Genomic DNA, 14,551 nt, shown 5'->3' with positions numbered 1-14,551 from the left:
ATGTTCTGAGGGAGGATATTATAATGGGTTTTGTATATAAATATTTTTGATGTTTACATAGACATCATCTTTTCTGTTGAATTGTTGTCAGGTTCCTTTGGCTGTGGTGGAGAACAGCAAATCCCTTTACCTTTTGGTTTGCACAGGAAGAACAGTGCATGTGTCATGGTTTTTCCTGACTTTGATGAGCTCATAGAAACTACATTTATTGTGTATGATGTTGGCCTTGTTTGCAGTATTAGTTTAGACGAGTGAGATTTAATGCATGTTAAAGCTAGTTTCAAAAGCTGTTGTTGGAGTTGGGGCACATCTGCGGTCACCAGATGCACAGTACTATTAGTGTATAATGGAAATCTTCATAATCACCAGTGTGCCAGCAAGAAACATTTTTGTTTTCGACTCTGCTTTCTTTTTCTTTCTTTCTTTCTTTCTTTCTTTCTTTCTTTCTTTCTTTCTTTCTTTCGCCTTTTAATTTTGTTTTGATTAATTTTCCTGCTTTGTGTGGAAAAACAAAGTTTACATAATCTTAATTTCTCCAAGTTGTGACTTTATATTTCACAGTGTTACTTTATTTATTTTAATTACTTTATATCTCTAAATGTGACTTTGTATCTCAGAATTGTCTTAATTTCTCATTTTAAACTTCTATCTCACTGATTTATTTATTTATTAGTTTATTAGTGTGTTAGTTTGTTTGTTTGTTTACTCTGAAGCAGAAACAGGCTTCAGTAGTTATTGTGCAAATTTTTTTGTGTGTGTGATTTTTTTTCAGCTTTTCTTCTCTTTCTTCTCCTGAAGAATCAGATTTAGTCTTTTAAGATAAAATGGTTTGATGTGCTTCCAGAACCTAACGTCTTCCCCATTCCAAAACATTGTTATTTTACTATTATTTATATACTATATAAAATATATTATATAGTTTAAGTTTTCATTTAAGTTTATGTTTTTGTGATTATATGTGATTGCCATTTTAAATGACATGTATTTATTTTATTTTAGTTGCCAACATTTCTTCAGTTTAGTTTATCTCATATTTTGTGTAGCATTTTGTTTGTTTGTTTTTTCATTTAACAAATTACTAAACATTTTCAATTACAAAAAAATGAATAGTTTTATCTTTAGGCAAAACAGATGATATAAACACTGATTTGAAATGTCTCATTCTGAACCTCTGCAACTTTTTGATGTCAAACCCTTTAGATGCATTACAACAATAATAAACCCATTGACCAAGTCTCAAGCAAAGAAAAAAAAATAATACTACAAATCCTGTCCTCAACATCAATGTTCCATTTCTGTTTCTTTCAGACGCTAAACTCGGTGACTCCTCATCTGGATGTCGAGGAGTGCAGCATTGCCTTGTTACCACGAAACCGCGAGAAGAACCGCAGCATGGACGTTCTCCCACCTGACAGGGCCCTCGCCTTCCTGGTGACCACTGAGGGAGAAAGTAACAACTACATTAACGCGGCACTGATGGATAGTTTCCACCGGCCTGCTGCCTTCATTGTAACCCCTCACCCGCTGCCCGGCACAACCTCTGACTTCTGGAGGCTGGTGTTTGACTATGGCTGCACCTCTGTGGTCATGCTGAATCAGCTGAACCAATCAAACTCTGCTTGGGTAAGTGAAAGCACCAGAAGTTCCACTAAAAACCACGCCCAAGAGGGCTTTGGGAGTTTTTCTTCAAAATACATCTTTATCGGTTGCCTTTTTGCATTCACATCATCACATGTCCTTTGAAGTCACTTAAGCTATTTTGTCCCCAGCTCCTCTTAATCTCCCTGTGAAATGTTCTATATTCATAAGCCTATAGTCAAGTCTCATTTACATACAGCTTCCCTTTGAGTTTGCGGAGTGGCGTTCCGGTGCTCTTCTCGATCACGGCTCTCTGAAAACCCTGACGTGCGCTAACATGCCGGCAGTTACTCAGTGTCACTCTCACAGTCGATCTGTTCCTTTTTCTCTTTGTGGTGGATTAACGTCTCTCCCTCTTCTTCATTCGCATGATTGCTCTCTGCAGTCCATAAGTATTAATATTTATCACCTCACTTGCTTCACTGTCATTAATGTTCTTCCTCTTTCATGCCTATTCTCACCATCCCCGCCCATTTAATTTCAGCTCAGTTCGGTTTAGTAAGGCTACAGCGTTTCATATGTATGGATGGTGAATTCTAAGGCTGCAGTATATTTCAAATACAGATGAGTCAAAATATGTATGCATTTCATATCACATTCTTAGATTGAAATCCTTATGGGTTTTTAGATTATGGGGGTTGGCCTCTGACTGTCCTGCCTGATCATCATAATTTCAGCAGCTACACTGTAAAATATACTTACTTCAGAAGCCTTCTTTCCAAAACCCATTTCCCTCTAGAACCTTTTTTTTATTTTCCCATGCAGAATTTTATTTCCTCAGAACTCCAGTTCCCTTCAGAACACCTGTCACTGTAGAATCCTTTTCCCTTTAGTAGATTTTTTAGTTCTCGATTCTTTCAGAATCCCACTCCTGCATAAACCCCTATTCCTTCTTAATTCACTTTCCACTTTTACCTCTTCAGAACCACTTTTCCTCCAGAATCCATCTCCCTTTTCTTCTCTATTCTTCTGTTTTTAGTTTAAACATTCCATGAAGTGGAAAAATTATTTAATTCTTTCACCTATGAAAGAAGCATGACCTTGAAAAAGTCAATATACAGTACAGACCAAAAAGTTTGGAAACATTTCTATTTTTAATGTTTTTGAAAGAGGTTTCTTCTGCTCATCAAGCCTGCATTTATTTGATCAAAAATACAGAAAAAATGTAATATTGTGATATATTATTACAATTTAAAATAATTGTTTTTAAATGTATTATACTTTAAATTATCATTTATTTCTGTGATGCAAAGCTGAATTTTTAGGATCATTATCACATGATCCTTTAGAAATCATTCTAATATGATGATTCATTATATTCCCAAGTTGGAAACAGTTCTGCTGCTTAATATTTCAGAACATGTGATACTTTTTTTAGGATACTTTGATGAATAAAAAGTAAAAAAAAAAAAAAAAAAAAGAGAAGCTATGATTTTAAAATATAAATATTTTGTAATAACAATATACACTACTGGTCAGTTATTTGGGGTCAGCAATTTATTTTTCTTTCTTTTTTTAAAATGAAATCAATACTTTTATTCAGCAAGGATGTGTTAAATTGATAAAAGTAAAGTTTTAGTAAAGAAGTAAAGAAAATAGTAAAAGAAAATATTTAGTAAAGAAAATATATTATTAGAATATATATTATTAGAATTTTTTTTATTTATTTTTGAATAAATGCAGTTCTTTTTAACCTTTTATTCATCAAATATATTAGACAGCAGAACTGTTTCCAACACTCATAATAAATCAGAATATTAGAATGATTTCTAAATGAATCCAATTTCTAATGATGCTGAAAATTCAGCTTTGCATCACGGGAATAAATTATTTTTTTAAACTATATTCAAATAGAAAACTATTATTTTAAGTTTTAATAATATTTCACAATATTACCGTTTTTTTCTGTATTTTTGATCAAATAAATGCAGGCTTGATGAGCAGAAGAAACTTCTTTCAAAAACATTAAAAATAGTAATGTTTCCAAACTTTTGGTCTGTGCTGTATATATTTATAGTCTATGTGTCTTCCTTATTTGTTACTTCCTATGTCTCATTGTGTTTTCTTCTATCTTTCCAGCCTTGTGTGCAGTACTGGCCCGAACCAGGTCTTCAGCAGTATGGTCCTATGCAAGTGGAGTTTCTGTCCATGTCTGCAGATGAGGACATCATCACCCGGCTTTTCCGGGTCAAAAACGTAACAAGAGTGAGTTCCATCAATGATAATTTACTTTCTTACATATGTGTTTTTTTTTCTCACTCACACTACCTCATTATATTGCAAACCTAGCAGACCCTTTTTACTCACTTCATCCTTTTGGGCTTCTAAAGGTAAAAAGTTATCCAGCTGTGCAAATGAGCCTCTTCACTGTCTTTCTAAAAATGGGAAGTAGATTCCAGTGTAATTTCCTGGGAGAATTCCTTGAATTACCACCACAGGGTTTTAATGATATTCAGCGATAATACATTTTTCATACCTTGGAACCGGTTGATCATTATGTTGTGCCATTTAACCGTCAGCTTAATTTTGAAAAGTGTGGAAATTGAGACTTTTATGTAATATTTAAAAAGCTTTGAAAGCGTTCTAGGGCCTTTTATATTAGTCTGTTGGTTATTATGCCATGTTACATTCAGATCACGGTTTAATAGACTACAAGATAAAGTGGTATAATAAATAGGGTTTGTCAGTCCAATATATTTTGTCAGCCAAAGCTACAAGAGCAATTAAAGAACAGAGGAAAAGCTATTTCAAAATATCCATTTTCATACCATCAGCACATGACACTTCATATGGCGGCACTTTCGCAGGCAAGGACAGATGCTGAAATAAGTTTTCATAAGCCTGCAGATATGAAATATACATTAATGAGCATGCCACAGAAGGTCATTTTTACCACTTTCAAGTTGCCCCAGCTTTGTTATATTGGAAGGGCCAATTTTGTTCTGTTTTGCAATGCCATGTTTTATAGTAGTGCTCTTTGCCTAATAGACGCATTGTTTTTCTCTCAGCTCAATGTACTTTTGACAGATGTTACAGTGTTTTAATGTTTTGGCATGCAGCGTGTCTGTGGAGCGTAAGAAAAACTAAGGCGATTGAGTAAGGGGAAGGCATTTCCAGTACTGTAGAGGGAATCAAGGGGGTGTGTATATGTGGATTTCAAATGTGACATCTCTATTACTTAGATTATGTGTTAGAGAATGTGTTACTGTTTTTGTATGCTTCTGCTTTTAAAAGGTGCTCTTTCTGCATTCTTGCGTGTCTGCTGAAGAGACTTGTGTTTTGAAAACCCTTATAAATATGGGCATTCATGGATTGTGATTATCCAGGAAATCTTGAATGTTAATGGAAAAATTAAATCTTGCATATTAGTTTAATCCTCCATATTATGTTTGATGCACTAGGTTTATTTAATGATTGATTGAACAATAGATAAACAAGACATGGTTTGAAGGCTTGTTGGGTAAAGGATATTTTATCCTTTCCAAACCTAAAAAAAAATTCCTGGCTAATCAACAGATAATTTTACAGGTGCATCTCAATTAATTAGAATGTTGTGGAAAAGTTCATTTATTTCAGTAATTCAACTCAAATTGTGAAACTCATGATGTAACCTTACTGAAGGTGAACTCAAATATGAAGCATTTTGTGTTACTAGCAGCAATGGCTGCCAAGAAGTGTATCCTGAAGGATTGGAAGAATGTCACCCCCCCCCCCAAGCCAAAAACTTTGGGCTAATGAACTCCTGTCGTACTGCACACCAGAAAAAATTCTACATTCTATCCGAGGAAAACTAGATGACTTTGAACTGATTTGGACTCCTTTTCTGAACATCCTGACCCAACTTGACATGACCACAGACTAGATGTAAATCTATGTTTATTACAGTTTATCTCTATCTTTATGATTATTTAATATCTTGCCTTGTGGAGAGAGGGTTTTTTGTTGTTTTTGCTTTTTTATTTCGTTGTTTTCTTTTTTGTTTTTGGGTTTTGTAAAAAAATTAAACTATAAATAAAAAAAATAAAAATTGTGAAACTCATGTATTAAATAACTTCAAAACACCTGCAAATGTTTGCTGAGCCTTCAAAATGGTCTCTCAGTTTGGTACACTAGGCTACACAACCATAGGGAAAGACTGCTGATCTGACAGTTGTCCAGAAGACAATCATTGACACCCTTCACAAGGAGGGTAAGCCACAAACATTCATTGCCAAAGAAGCTGGCTGTTCACAGAGTGCTGTATCCAAAAATGTTAACAGAAAGTTGAGTGGAAGGAAAAAGTGTGGAAGAAAAAGATGCACAACCAACCGAGAGAACCGCAGCCTTATGAGGATTGTCAAGCAAAATCAATTCAAGAATTTGAGTGAACTACACAAGGAATGGACTGAAGAATTTGGCTACAGTTGTCATATTCTTCTTATTAAGTCACTCCTGAACCACAGACAACATCAGAGGCATCTTACCTGGGCTAAGGAGAAGAACAACTGGACTGTTTCCCAGTGGTCCAAAGTCCTCTTTTCAGATGAGAGCAAGTTTTGTATTTCATTTGGAAACCAAGGTCCTAGAGTCTGGAGGAAGGGTGGAGAAGCTCATAGCCCAAGTCCAGTGTTAAGTTTCCACAGTCTGTGATGATTTGGGGTGCAATGTCATCTGCTGGTGTTGGTCCATTGTGTTTTTTTGAAAACCAAAATCACTGCACCCACTTACCATCAAATTTTGGAGCACTCCATGCTTCTGCTGACTAGCTTTTTGTAGATGCTGATTTAAGTTTTTGGTAGGATTTGGCTCCTGCCCACACTGCCAAATAGGGTTGTGCCGATAGACGATAGAATCGTGTATCGACGATAGTCAGAGATATCGACGCAAGCAGATTTCCGTGTCGATAGTCAAGACGATATTTGGCTCATTCTTATATTAATGTATTAAATTATAATAATAATAACTATTACTATTTTTATTAGGTGGCCTTTTATAATTCGACTATCAAACTTCACAGCTATTTCACTTCAGCACCGCATTTCTCTCTCTCACACACACACACACACCGCGCAAAAGAGGATTAGAGCCTGTGGTCGCTTAAGAAGTTGAAACGCTTTGACTTGGATAACTCGTTAAATCCATGAAATGAAAGAGATAGAAAACGAGGAGTTGGTGTCCCACACATTTAATGACTGGTACACGGCAACGCGCTCTTCTCATACACGAGAGATTAACTCTTTCTTGGCTTACAAATAAAGTAAAGACAAAATAATAACAAGATGGCAGAGCGAATTTATCATCCATAGTGGTTCTCACGTAGTCCTTCTCTTAAAGACTGATCACTTAACTTATAATGCACACTATGCGGTGATGATGTAGAAGGACTATGTGAGAACCACTATGGATAAGTTCTCTCTGCCACCTTGTTGTTATTTTCATGCACTCCACACTATAATGTGATGCATGCAAAATACAGTTTTGGCTGTTACAAAGTCTCCATCCTCAAACAGACGCACATCGTCTGCAGATATAAGGTATTTCATTGCACTTTAGCAAGTAATCTGAACGGTCTATATATGTGCAATATTTTAAATGAGCCCTCATTAACTGAGTTGAATGCCACAGTTATGTTAGAATGAGTCTCCTCCTTGATTCTGTGGCTCGTAATGAGGCGTGCGGTCCGGAGCGCTGTATGACTGATGGATCAGTTCAATTCAACTTTACTCCAAATATATGAACTTACCGGTTTTAAATACTTTATATTTAACGTGTTCGTTTATGTCCAATATTAGTGTTAAACTTTTAATTTTCACCGTTGACTGATTTTGACTGATAATTTATGTGTGCAGACACGGCAGATTTCTAACAGCACGCACGGGATTACAGTTGTGTCTGACTATATAGGAACTAGCTGTTTTAAATACATTATTTTATATTTAACGTTAGTTTATCAGTATGTTTGAAAGTATATTTTTTCGATTATTGATGATTCCATAGGCTCTCTCTCGCACACCTGCACAGTTTAAAACATCAAATAGTTATGCTATGACAAGAACAAAGAGTCTCTCTCTTGCTCCACACATGCACAATAATATCGTGTATCGTCGATCTCACAGGCTGATGATATGAAAATCTGAAAAATGGCCATATCGCCCAACACTACTGCCAAATGCACCTAAAGCTGGTTAAATGACCTTTGTGTTGGTGTGCTTGACTGGCCAGCAAAATATATGGGGTATTGTCAAGAGAAAAATGATAAACAAGAGACCAAAAAAGGCAGATGAGCTGAAGGTCACTGTCAAAGAAACCTGGGATTCCATTCCACCTCAGCAGTGGCACAAACTGATCACCTCCATGCCATGCCAGTAATTAAAGCAAAATGAGCCCCTACCTAGTATTGAGTACATGTACAATAAATGAACATACTTTCCAGAAGGCCAACAATTCACAACAATTTTTTTTATTGAGCTAATGAAGTATTTTAATTAGTTGAGATAGTGAATTGGTGTTTTTTTGTTAGAACCAAAAAAGTTCATTAAAAGAACCAAATACTTAAACTACTTCAGTCTGTGTGCAGTGAATTTATTTAATACACGAGTTTCAAATTTGAGTTGAATTACTGAAATAAATAAACTTTTCCACGACATTCTAATTTATTGAGATGCACCTGTAAATTGTCAGCTTTGGGAACCAAGAAATAATCTTGCTGGAACATCCTGTGAACTTAAAATTATTAGTGAGGTGTGTAACCAATTCCTGGTTTATGTTTTAAAAAAAAATATTTACTGGAAAAATTGTCCTTTAACTACATTCTCTATTCTGTAAATCAGTTATGATATATGTAGCAAAGGTATGGTGCAATGTGTCTAAATGAACTATATAGAAAATGAACATGAATGAGAATCAGTAGGGATTATTATCAATGAAAATGGCTTGATTTTCATTTAAAATTGCTTTAATTTTAATATAACATCATAATACACCCTAATTTAATGTCTTCTGGTGTATATGTATGTCCTAGCAATTGTTTACAAATTGGAAGAACATGTTGGCAGAAAAATCATTATGTCAAACTTGTTAAAGTGTGTCGTTCACCTATGGTCAGTGCGCGCACTTCCTCACAGCAACCCTCAGGGCAGTTTTGGGGTGTGCCTCAGGGCTCTATATTAATTCCACCTGTGTTTCAAGCCAAAGCAGGCATGTCTTTCTTCCCCACCCAAGTGAATCTCTTTCCCAGAAGACTCATTCATCAAAACCTAAACACTGCTGACTTGGCACTGCTGAGACCTCAGCATGGAGAACAGTCCTAGGCTACTGTACACATTAATAAACAAGCCCAAATGCACAGCTGGTGATGCATTACTGATCGTGACCTTTCCCTTTCCTCATCTCATCCATGTGAAGTTGCAGGAGGGTCAGCTAGTCGTGTGCCAGTTCCAGTTCTTGCGCTGGTCTGCATATCGTGATGTGCCTGACTCCAAAAAGGCCTTCCTCAACCTGCTGGCCAATGTGCAGAAGTGGCAGAGGGAGTGTGGGGAAGGTCGTACAGTAGTCCACTGCCTGTGAGTAGTATTGTTACACATCCCACACACAAACTAATTTGTTTGATTAATTTACAGCCTGCAAGTTCATTGTGAACAATGTCTCTTAAGTGATTTCATTTGATTTGTTACAATCTTAAAGTTTACATTTAGTTACTGTGTGTCAAACGTTTTGTTTTCCGTAGTCTTAATGCAAATAAATTAAGCAAACTTCCATTTTGCAAATGAAATTTGCACACAATTAAATTAGGTTGTGACAGCTTGATCAAGAATTGTGTTGCATTAGCTGCTTTTAATTATCTAAACTGAACAAAAAGTTGCTCTTTTTGAGCATTATTACTTTTAATATATTTCTTTGTTAAAGTTTTGGTTTGATTATTTGAATTCTGTCCATTGATTTCTGCTGCACGGTAATACATACCTGCAACTGTATGTTGTAATCTGTTATAAGCTATAAGCACTGCTAATCATATACAGACAAATGATACAAAAAAGCTTAATGGTACAGTCTTGCTGTGCTTAACTGCATCTTTTACTTCCACCATGTGTCCTCTGCAGCGTGTCATTGATTGATGTTTCGCCAAGCAAATGATGCAAACAAATCTTTTTATTTTTTTTCTACTTGCTCAGTGAGATGTATGTCTAGACTAGCAGGTGCACTCTTCAATACAGGTAGTGGAAGATTTATGAGCCAGTGTGTTTTAAACACTTCTCAATTTGAGATTTTTAGGGCCCGAGCACTGCAGTGCGAGGATCCTATTGGAATTGCTCCGTTTATATTATCTTGTAATTTATTCGGTAATAAAGGTTTGCCATTAAATTTAGTGTGAATGTAAATTGAAGTGGCCACATCCAACATGTAAAGTAGAATTGGAGCTACAGAAAGTGGAGTTTACTGGAGTTTACACTACTTTCAAATATTGGGGTCAGATTTGATGAACATAAGAGATGTTAAAATGTAAAAAATCCTACAGGCTCTAATCTTTTGGATGACGGCGTACAGTACATTTGATTCAATGTTTCAGTTTTGAATGGTGTGCTATCCTACAATAAGCCATAAGCTCCTACATATCATATACAGTCAATAGAAAGCCAAATCAAATATGATAGAACAGAATGGGAAGATAAAAGCATTGTAATAACATTAAAGAGCAGAAATAAATTAACTAATCAAATAGCAGTTACACTGAACGACAAAAATTAAGACATAAAAGACAAGGCACAAGAGAACTGATGATAGGAATATTCCATTTTGTAATATTTTACCATTTGTGTGATCTGAAAATGACACATAAACTGTGATTGGCCACAGATAAATTTCACAGGGCATTTCATAATAGCACGTGGACTTTCCATCAGGTCACGTTCCTGCTTTGCATATTGTTGTGATGGCCGTTGTGCCCTTGAACAACACACTTAATCCTTGTCTTCTCACAGTGTTATCTGTGTGTGCAGTGACCCGTATTTCTGTTTGCCAGTGAGCCAGATAAGAGATATTATATGCATTATTTATTTCTGTGTATATTTGCAAACAAATCATGAACAACATTCTGACATGAACAATTAAACGAACCAAACGGCTCTCAAATAAAATCATTTTCTAAACGGGGGCACACTTCACTCATACCCAGATTCGCTGATCTTAGCCCAGGTGTTATCATGGTCATTATCCTTTTAAACGCACCCTTCACTTTCCCCTCCTGCCCACCGAGCCACCTCATCTAGAACGCCAGGCACGAATTTGCTTGCCATCGCCACCCAGAAGCACATCACTCAAAACTGTCACACCAACCACAGGCAGAGAGAAGAGATTATGGAGATGAAATCAATTATGCTTTAATATAGAACAGCGCAGGCCTTTCTCAGCTCTAAATCCAGAGCTGCCAAAGCACTGACTTCGATTGATTATCTCACCATTGACTCATCTAGCTGCCGCCGTCATGCCGTATGCATACATAGCAGAAGACCTCTTCAGACGGCTCTTTGTATGCCTCTCATGCAGGCTGGTTTTATATTAACTAGATACGTGGAATTTCTGTTGTAGACTGAATATCAGTATGCAGCGCAGACAGATCTGTTTCTCCACTTGTCTCTTCTTGGCTCATGACAGCCGGGCTTGTTGTTTTCTTGTCTGTCTAGGAACGGTGGTGGCCGCAGCGGAATGTACTGTGCTAGCAACATCCTGATGGAAATGATCCAGTACCAGAACATGGTGGACGTCTTCTATGCCGTCAAGACCCTGCGTAACGCTAAGCCCAACATGGTGGAGACACTGGTGGGTACAAAAGTTCAGTACCAGTGAAATTGTACTATAGCAGATCTATTCAGAGCAAGAATAAAGAGATTGTTGCAAAAAATAAGACAAATCACAAAAGGCAGTCTTGCCTTTGAAGTAAATGGCCGGTTGTCAAAAGCATCAGTTTTGCTACAGTCCATTCAGTAGAACAGGGTTTATCCAGAAAATCCACAGGCCCACTCGCTATTCCTTGGGCCCACTGAGAAGCTAGCAGGGGGTTTTAATCTTTTGGAGAGAGCTAAAATATGATGGAAATATAGAAAAGTGGCTTTATAGATTATCTATAAAAACATAATGTTAATTTAATTTTTTTTTTTTTATTTAAAAAATAAACTTGACCCTGACTGAACTCTATTCTATTTTTATTCTATCACTCGTTTTCTTTTTATAAAGAAATAAAAATAAAACAGACCCTCTGACATTAGCATTCCCTATTCTTTCTCTATTCCACCTACTTGTTTTCTTTTGATTTAATGTAACAAAATTACCCACTAACACTAGCGTTCTCTATTCTTTTTCTATTCCATCTACTTGTTTTCTTTTGATTTATAATAAAAAATTACCCTCTAACACTACCGTTCTCTATTATTTTTCTGTTCTTTCAGCTTTTTCTATTTAAAAAAAAAAAAAACTCTTAATACTAGCTCTGTCTATTCTTTTTCTATTTTGTCTACTTGTTTTCTTTATATTTATTATAAAAAAGGAAAAATCTTGCTACGTGTACTGCATTAGACTATCCGAGACTTGTCACAGCATTTTCATGTTATTGTTCTGTTTTGGTTTTGATTGCTTCTATTGTCCTCATTTGTAAGTCCCTTTGGATAAAAGCTTCTGCTAAATGACTGAATGTAAATGTAATGTGAAATTTAGAAGAGAACTAAATTGTCTACAAAAAAAAACTAAAACCATATGCAGATAGAATAAATTAGTATTAATAATAGATTTCTTAAAGTCTTAAAGAACAGTATTCTGACCCCAAACCATTGAACAGTAGGGTTCCCACTCAATTTATTGCCCTAATTCTCTGATTTCTCTGTGTCTGTGTGATGCAGGAGCAGTATCGTTTCTGTTATGAGCTGGTTCTGGAGTATTTGGACTGCTTGGAGGTCAGATAGCGGAATCCCCCCCCCATCCCGCCATGCTGACTTCACTGCATGGAGCAGGACCACCAGCAGGCTCACTTTCACACCCTCAATCACCTCTGCTTACCTTCTTACCTTCTTTCTGTCATCTAACACAGATCCTAAAGCTAAAGGAAGAAGCTGGTACAAAAAACAAACAAAAAAAAAAAATTGTGGAGTTGAGTTTTCTGCCTTTTTACTCCAAACATCTAAATATGTTCACCCCTCTGTGTCATGGCTGTTTTTTCGTTTTGGGATATTTTCAGCATTATTTTCCTCAGAACTGTGAGCGATTCCAGAGCCTTGCTTGGTGCGGTGTGGTTGGTTTAGCTCTGCTCGCAGAGATAGTGAGCCGTTTGTAAAAACGGCAGCTTTATTTTACACCTGCCTGTTTCTCACTGGCTGGACTGAAGAGCAGAAATAAACATCACTTGGAGCAGATTTCTTCATGTGCAGCACAGTGGAGCAGAGTCGGGCGCCTTTACCGTGGCTCTTAAAAGGAGTCGGGCACCTGTCGTGCCCCTTAAAAAGCGCCAAAAGGACAAACACACACATGCATGCACACACAGATTCAACCAGCAGACAGCTTTCCATCAACTGCCTATCAAGATGCTGATGCCTCTTCAACGCTGTTTCTCCCTCATGGTTACTTTTCTCTGAAGATTGGTTCCTGTATCATTGGAGGTGGAGTTTATTACTATATACAGTGCCATATGTCTCAAGAGGAGATTGACAGGAGAGTTGGGCGGCCACGTTGCCCCACTGTGGCTTTCCTATATTGTTGTGACTGTTGTCTTTTTTCCTCTCACTTGTATATATATACTTAACGTCTGCTTGAAATCTCTTGCGTCTTAAGGTGTAAGTCTCAAGTGCTAACAGTGGCCCTGTGTGCTTAAAGGAAAGGAAGTACATTAACAAGGGGCAGACGTGATGGCATTCTAAAGCTTGCGGTGGATTACACCCTGACCTTTATCCTCTCACTCAATGCTTTTGAGCGAGCGCAGTTAATAGTCTTTTTACAACAGTGCTGTGAAACGGGAACGGAGGCGAAACTGTGTCAGAAGCGAGGAGAAAGAGACCAAAAGGAACACCGGCAATCTTCTTCTTTTCACTTGTAACTATTTATCAGACTGACTCGTGTTCTTTGAGTGGATTTGTTTAACAATTGAGCAGCTTTGTGTGTACAGCTGAATCCTAGGCTCGAGATTTTTCAAAGCATTTCTTTAAGTTTACATTTACAGTCCATTTCTGTTGCATTGCAGGTGGGTGGGCTTTATTCGCCACTTTAATAGCTGGATAAACAATGCTTTATCATTTGATTGTCAAGTGTGCATTTTTATGTATGGAACTGTTTTTTTTTTCAAGCATCAGATGTCTAATACCATGTTAGCTAGTCAGATTTCTGTGTCACATTTTAAAATAGTAATTTTGGCCTTTCACGCCTCAGAGGTATATTATTAAAGCTATACGTTTGGTATATATAACAAAAATATATTTTAGTTTTTTTCTCCACTCCTACTGAGCAACAGTTATTTTATGCTATATTTTTTATTATATTTTTTTTTACGCTTTCAGATTTTTTTGTTGCCACATTATAAAAGCATATAAATCTGGCTTTTGAACTTGATTTAAACATTTCCCAAAGATTGGTAACAGGGTTACCAAAGAATTTCCCATAGAAAATACATGAAAAACAGCTTGTATCAAAATTGATGTGACCTTCTGAGGGTGAAAATCAACCTTCTTTCACTGTCTTTTGGTTGAAAATAAGTAAAAGAGCTTCAGGCTGTAATTTGTAATTAGTTTGTGGAAGGTGCCTGACACTTTAGTGCAGTAAGTAGAACCAACAGCCAGGTGTTGAGTGATAAAAATACCAAACCATATTTACCACCATTGAAAATTACAGTAATTTAAACTAAAAGCACTAAATAAAATGGTATCCACATCAGTATTACAAACACACATCTCTCAAATTG

General features: G+C 36.5%; 1 protein-coding gene across 12 annotated transcripts in view; it reads left to right on the top strand.

Annotated features, from left to right (window-relative positions):
- Window positions 1-12,669, top strand: part of LOC132158674 (receptor-type tyrosine-protein phosphatase U) — a 228,802-nt gene extending 216,133 nt beyond the window's left edge. For 10 of the 12 annotated variants that reach the window (XM_059568197.1, XM_059568187.1, XM_059568189.1 and 7 more), the window contains 5 exons: window positions 1,309-1,623; window positions 3,718-3,843; window positions 9,022-9,179; window positions 11,298-11,433; window positions 12,507-12,669. In XM_059568197.1, the coding sequence (XP_059424180.1) occupies window positions 1,309-1,623; window positions 3,718-3,843; window positions 9,022-9,179; window positions 11,298-11,433; window positions 12,507-12,569 (798 nt within the window). In that variant the 3' untranslated portion in view covers window positions 12,570-12,669. The remainder of the gene's footprint in view (window positions 1-1,308; window positions 1,624-3,717; window positions 3,844-9,021; window positions 9,180-11,297; window positions 11,434-12,506) is intronic. The other 2 variants (XM_059568194.1, XM_059568188.1) reach the window with 1 other exon arrangement.
- The last annotated feature ends 1,882 nt before the right edge of the window (window positions 12,670-14,551 follow it).

Source organism: Carassius carassius, chromosome 15 (genome assembly GCF_963082965.1).
Source record: "Carassius carassius chromosome 15, fCarCar2.1, whole genome shotgun sequence".
Classification (NCBI taxonomy): Eukaryota; Metazoa; Chordata; class Actinopteri; order Cypriniformes; family Cyprinidae; genus Carassius; species Carassius carassius.
Note: the sequence above shows the minus strand (reverse complement) of the source record. Positions and strands in the feature narration are given on the sequence as shown.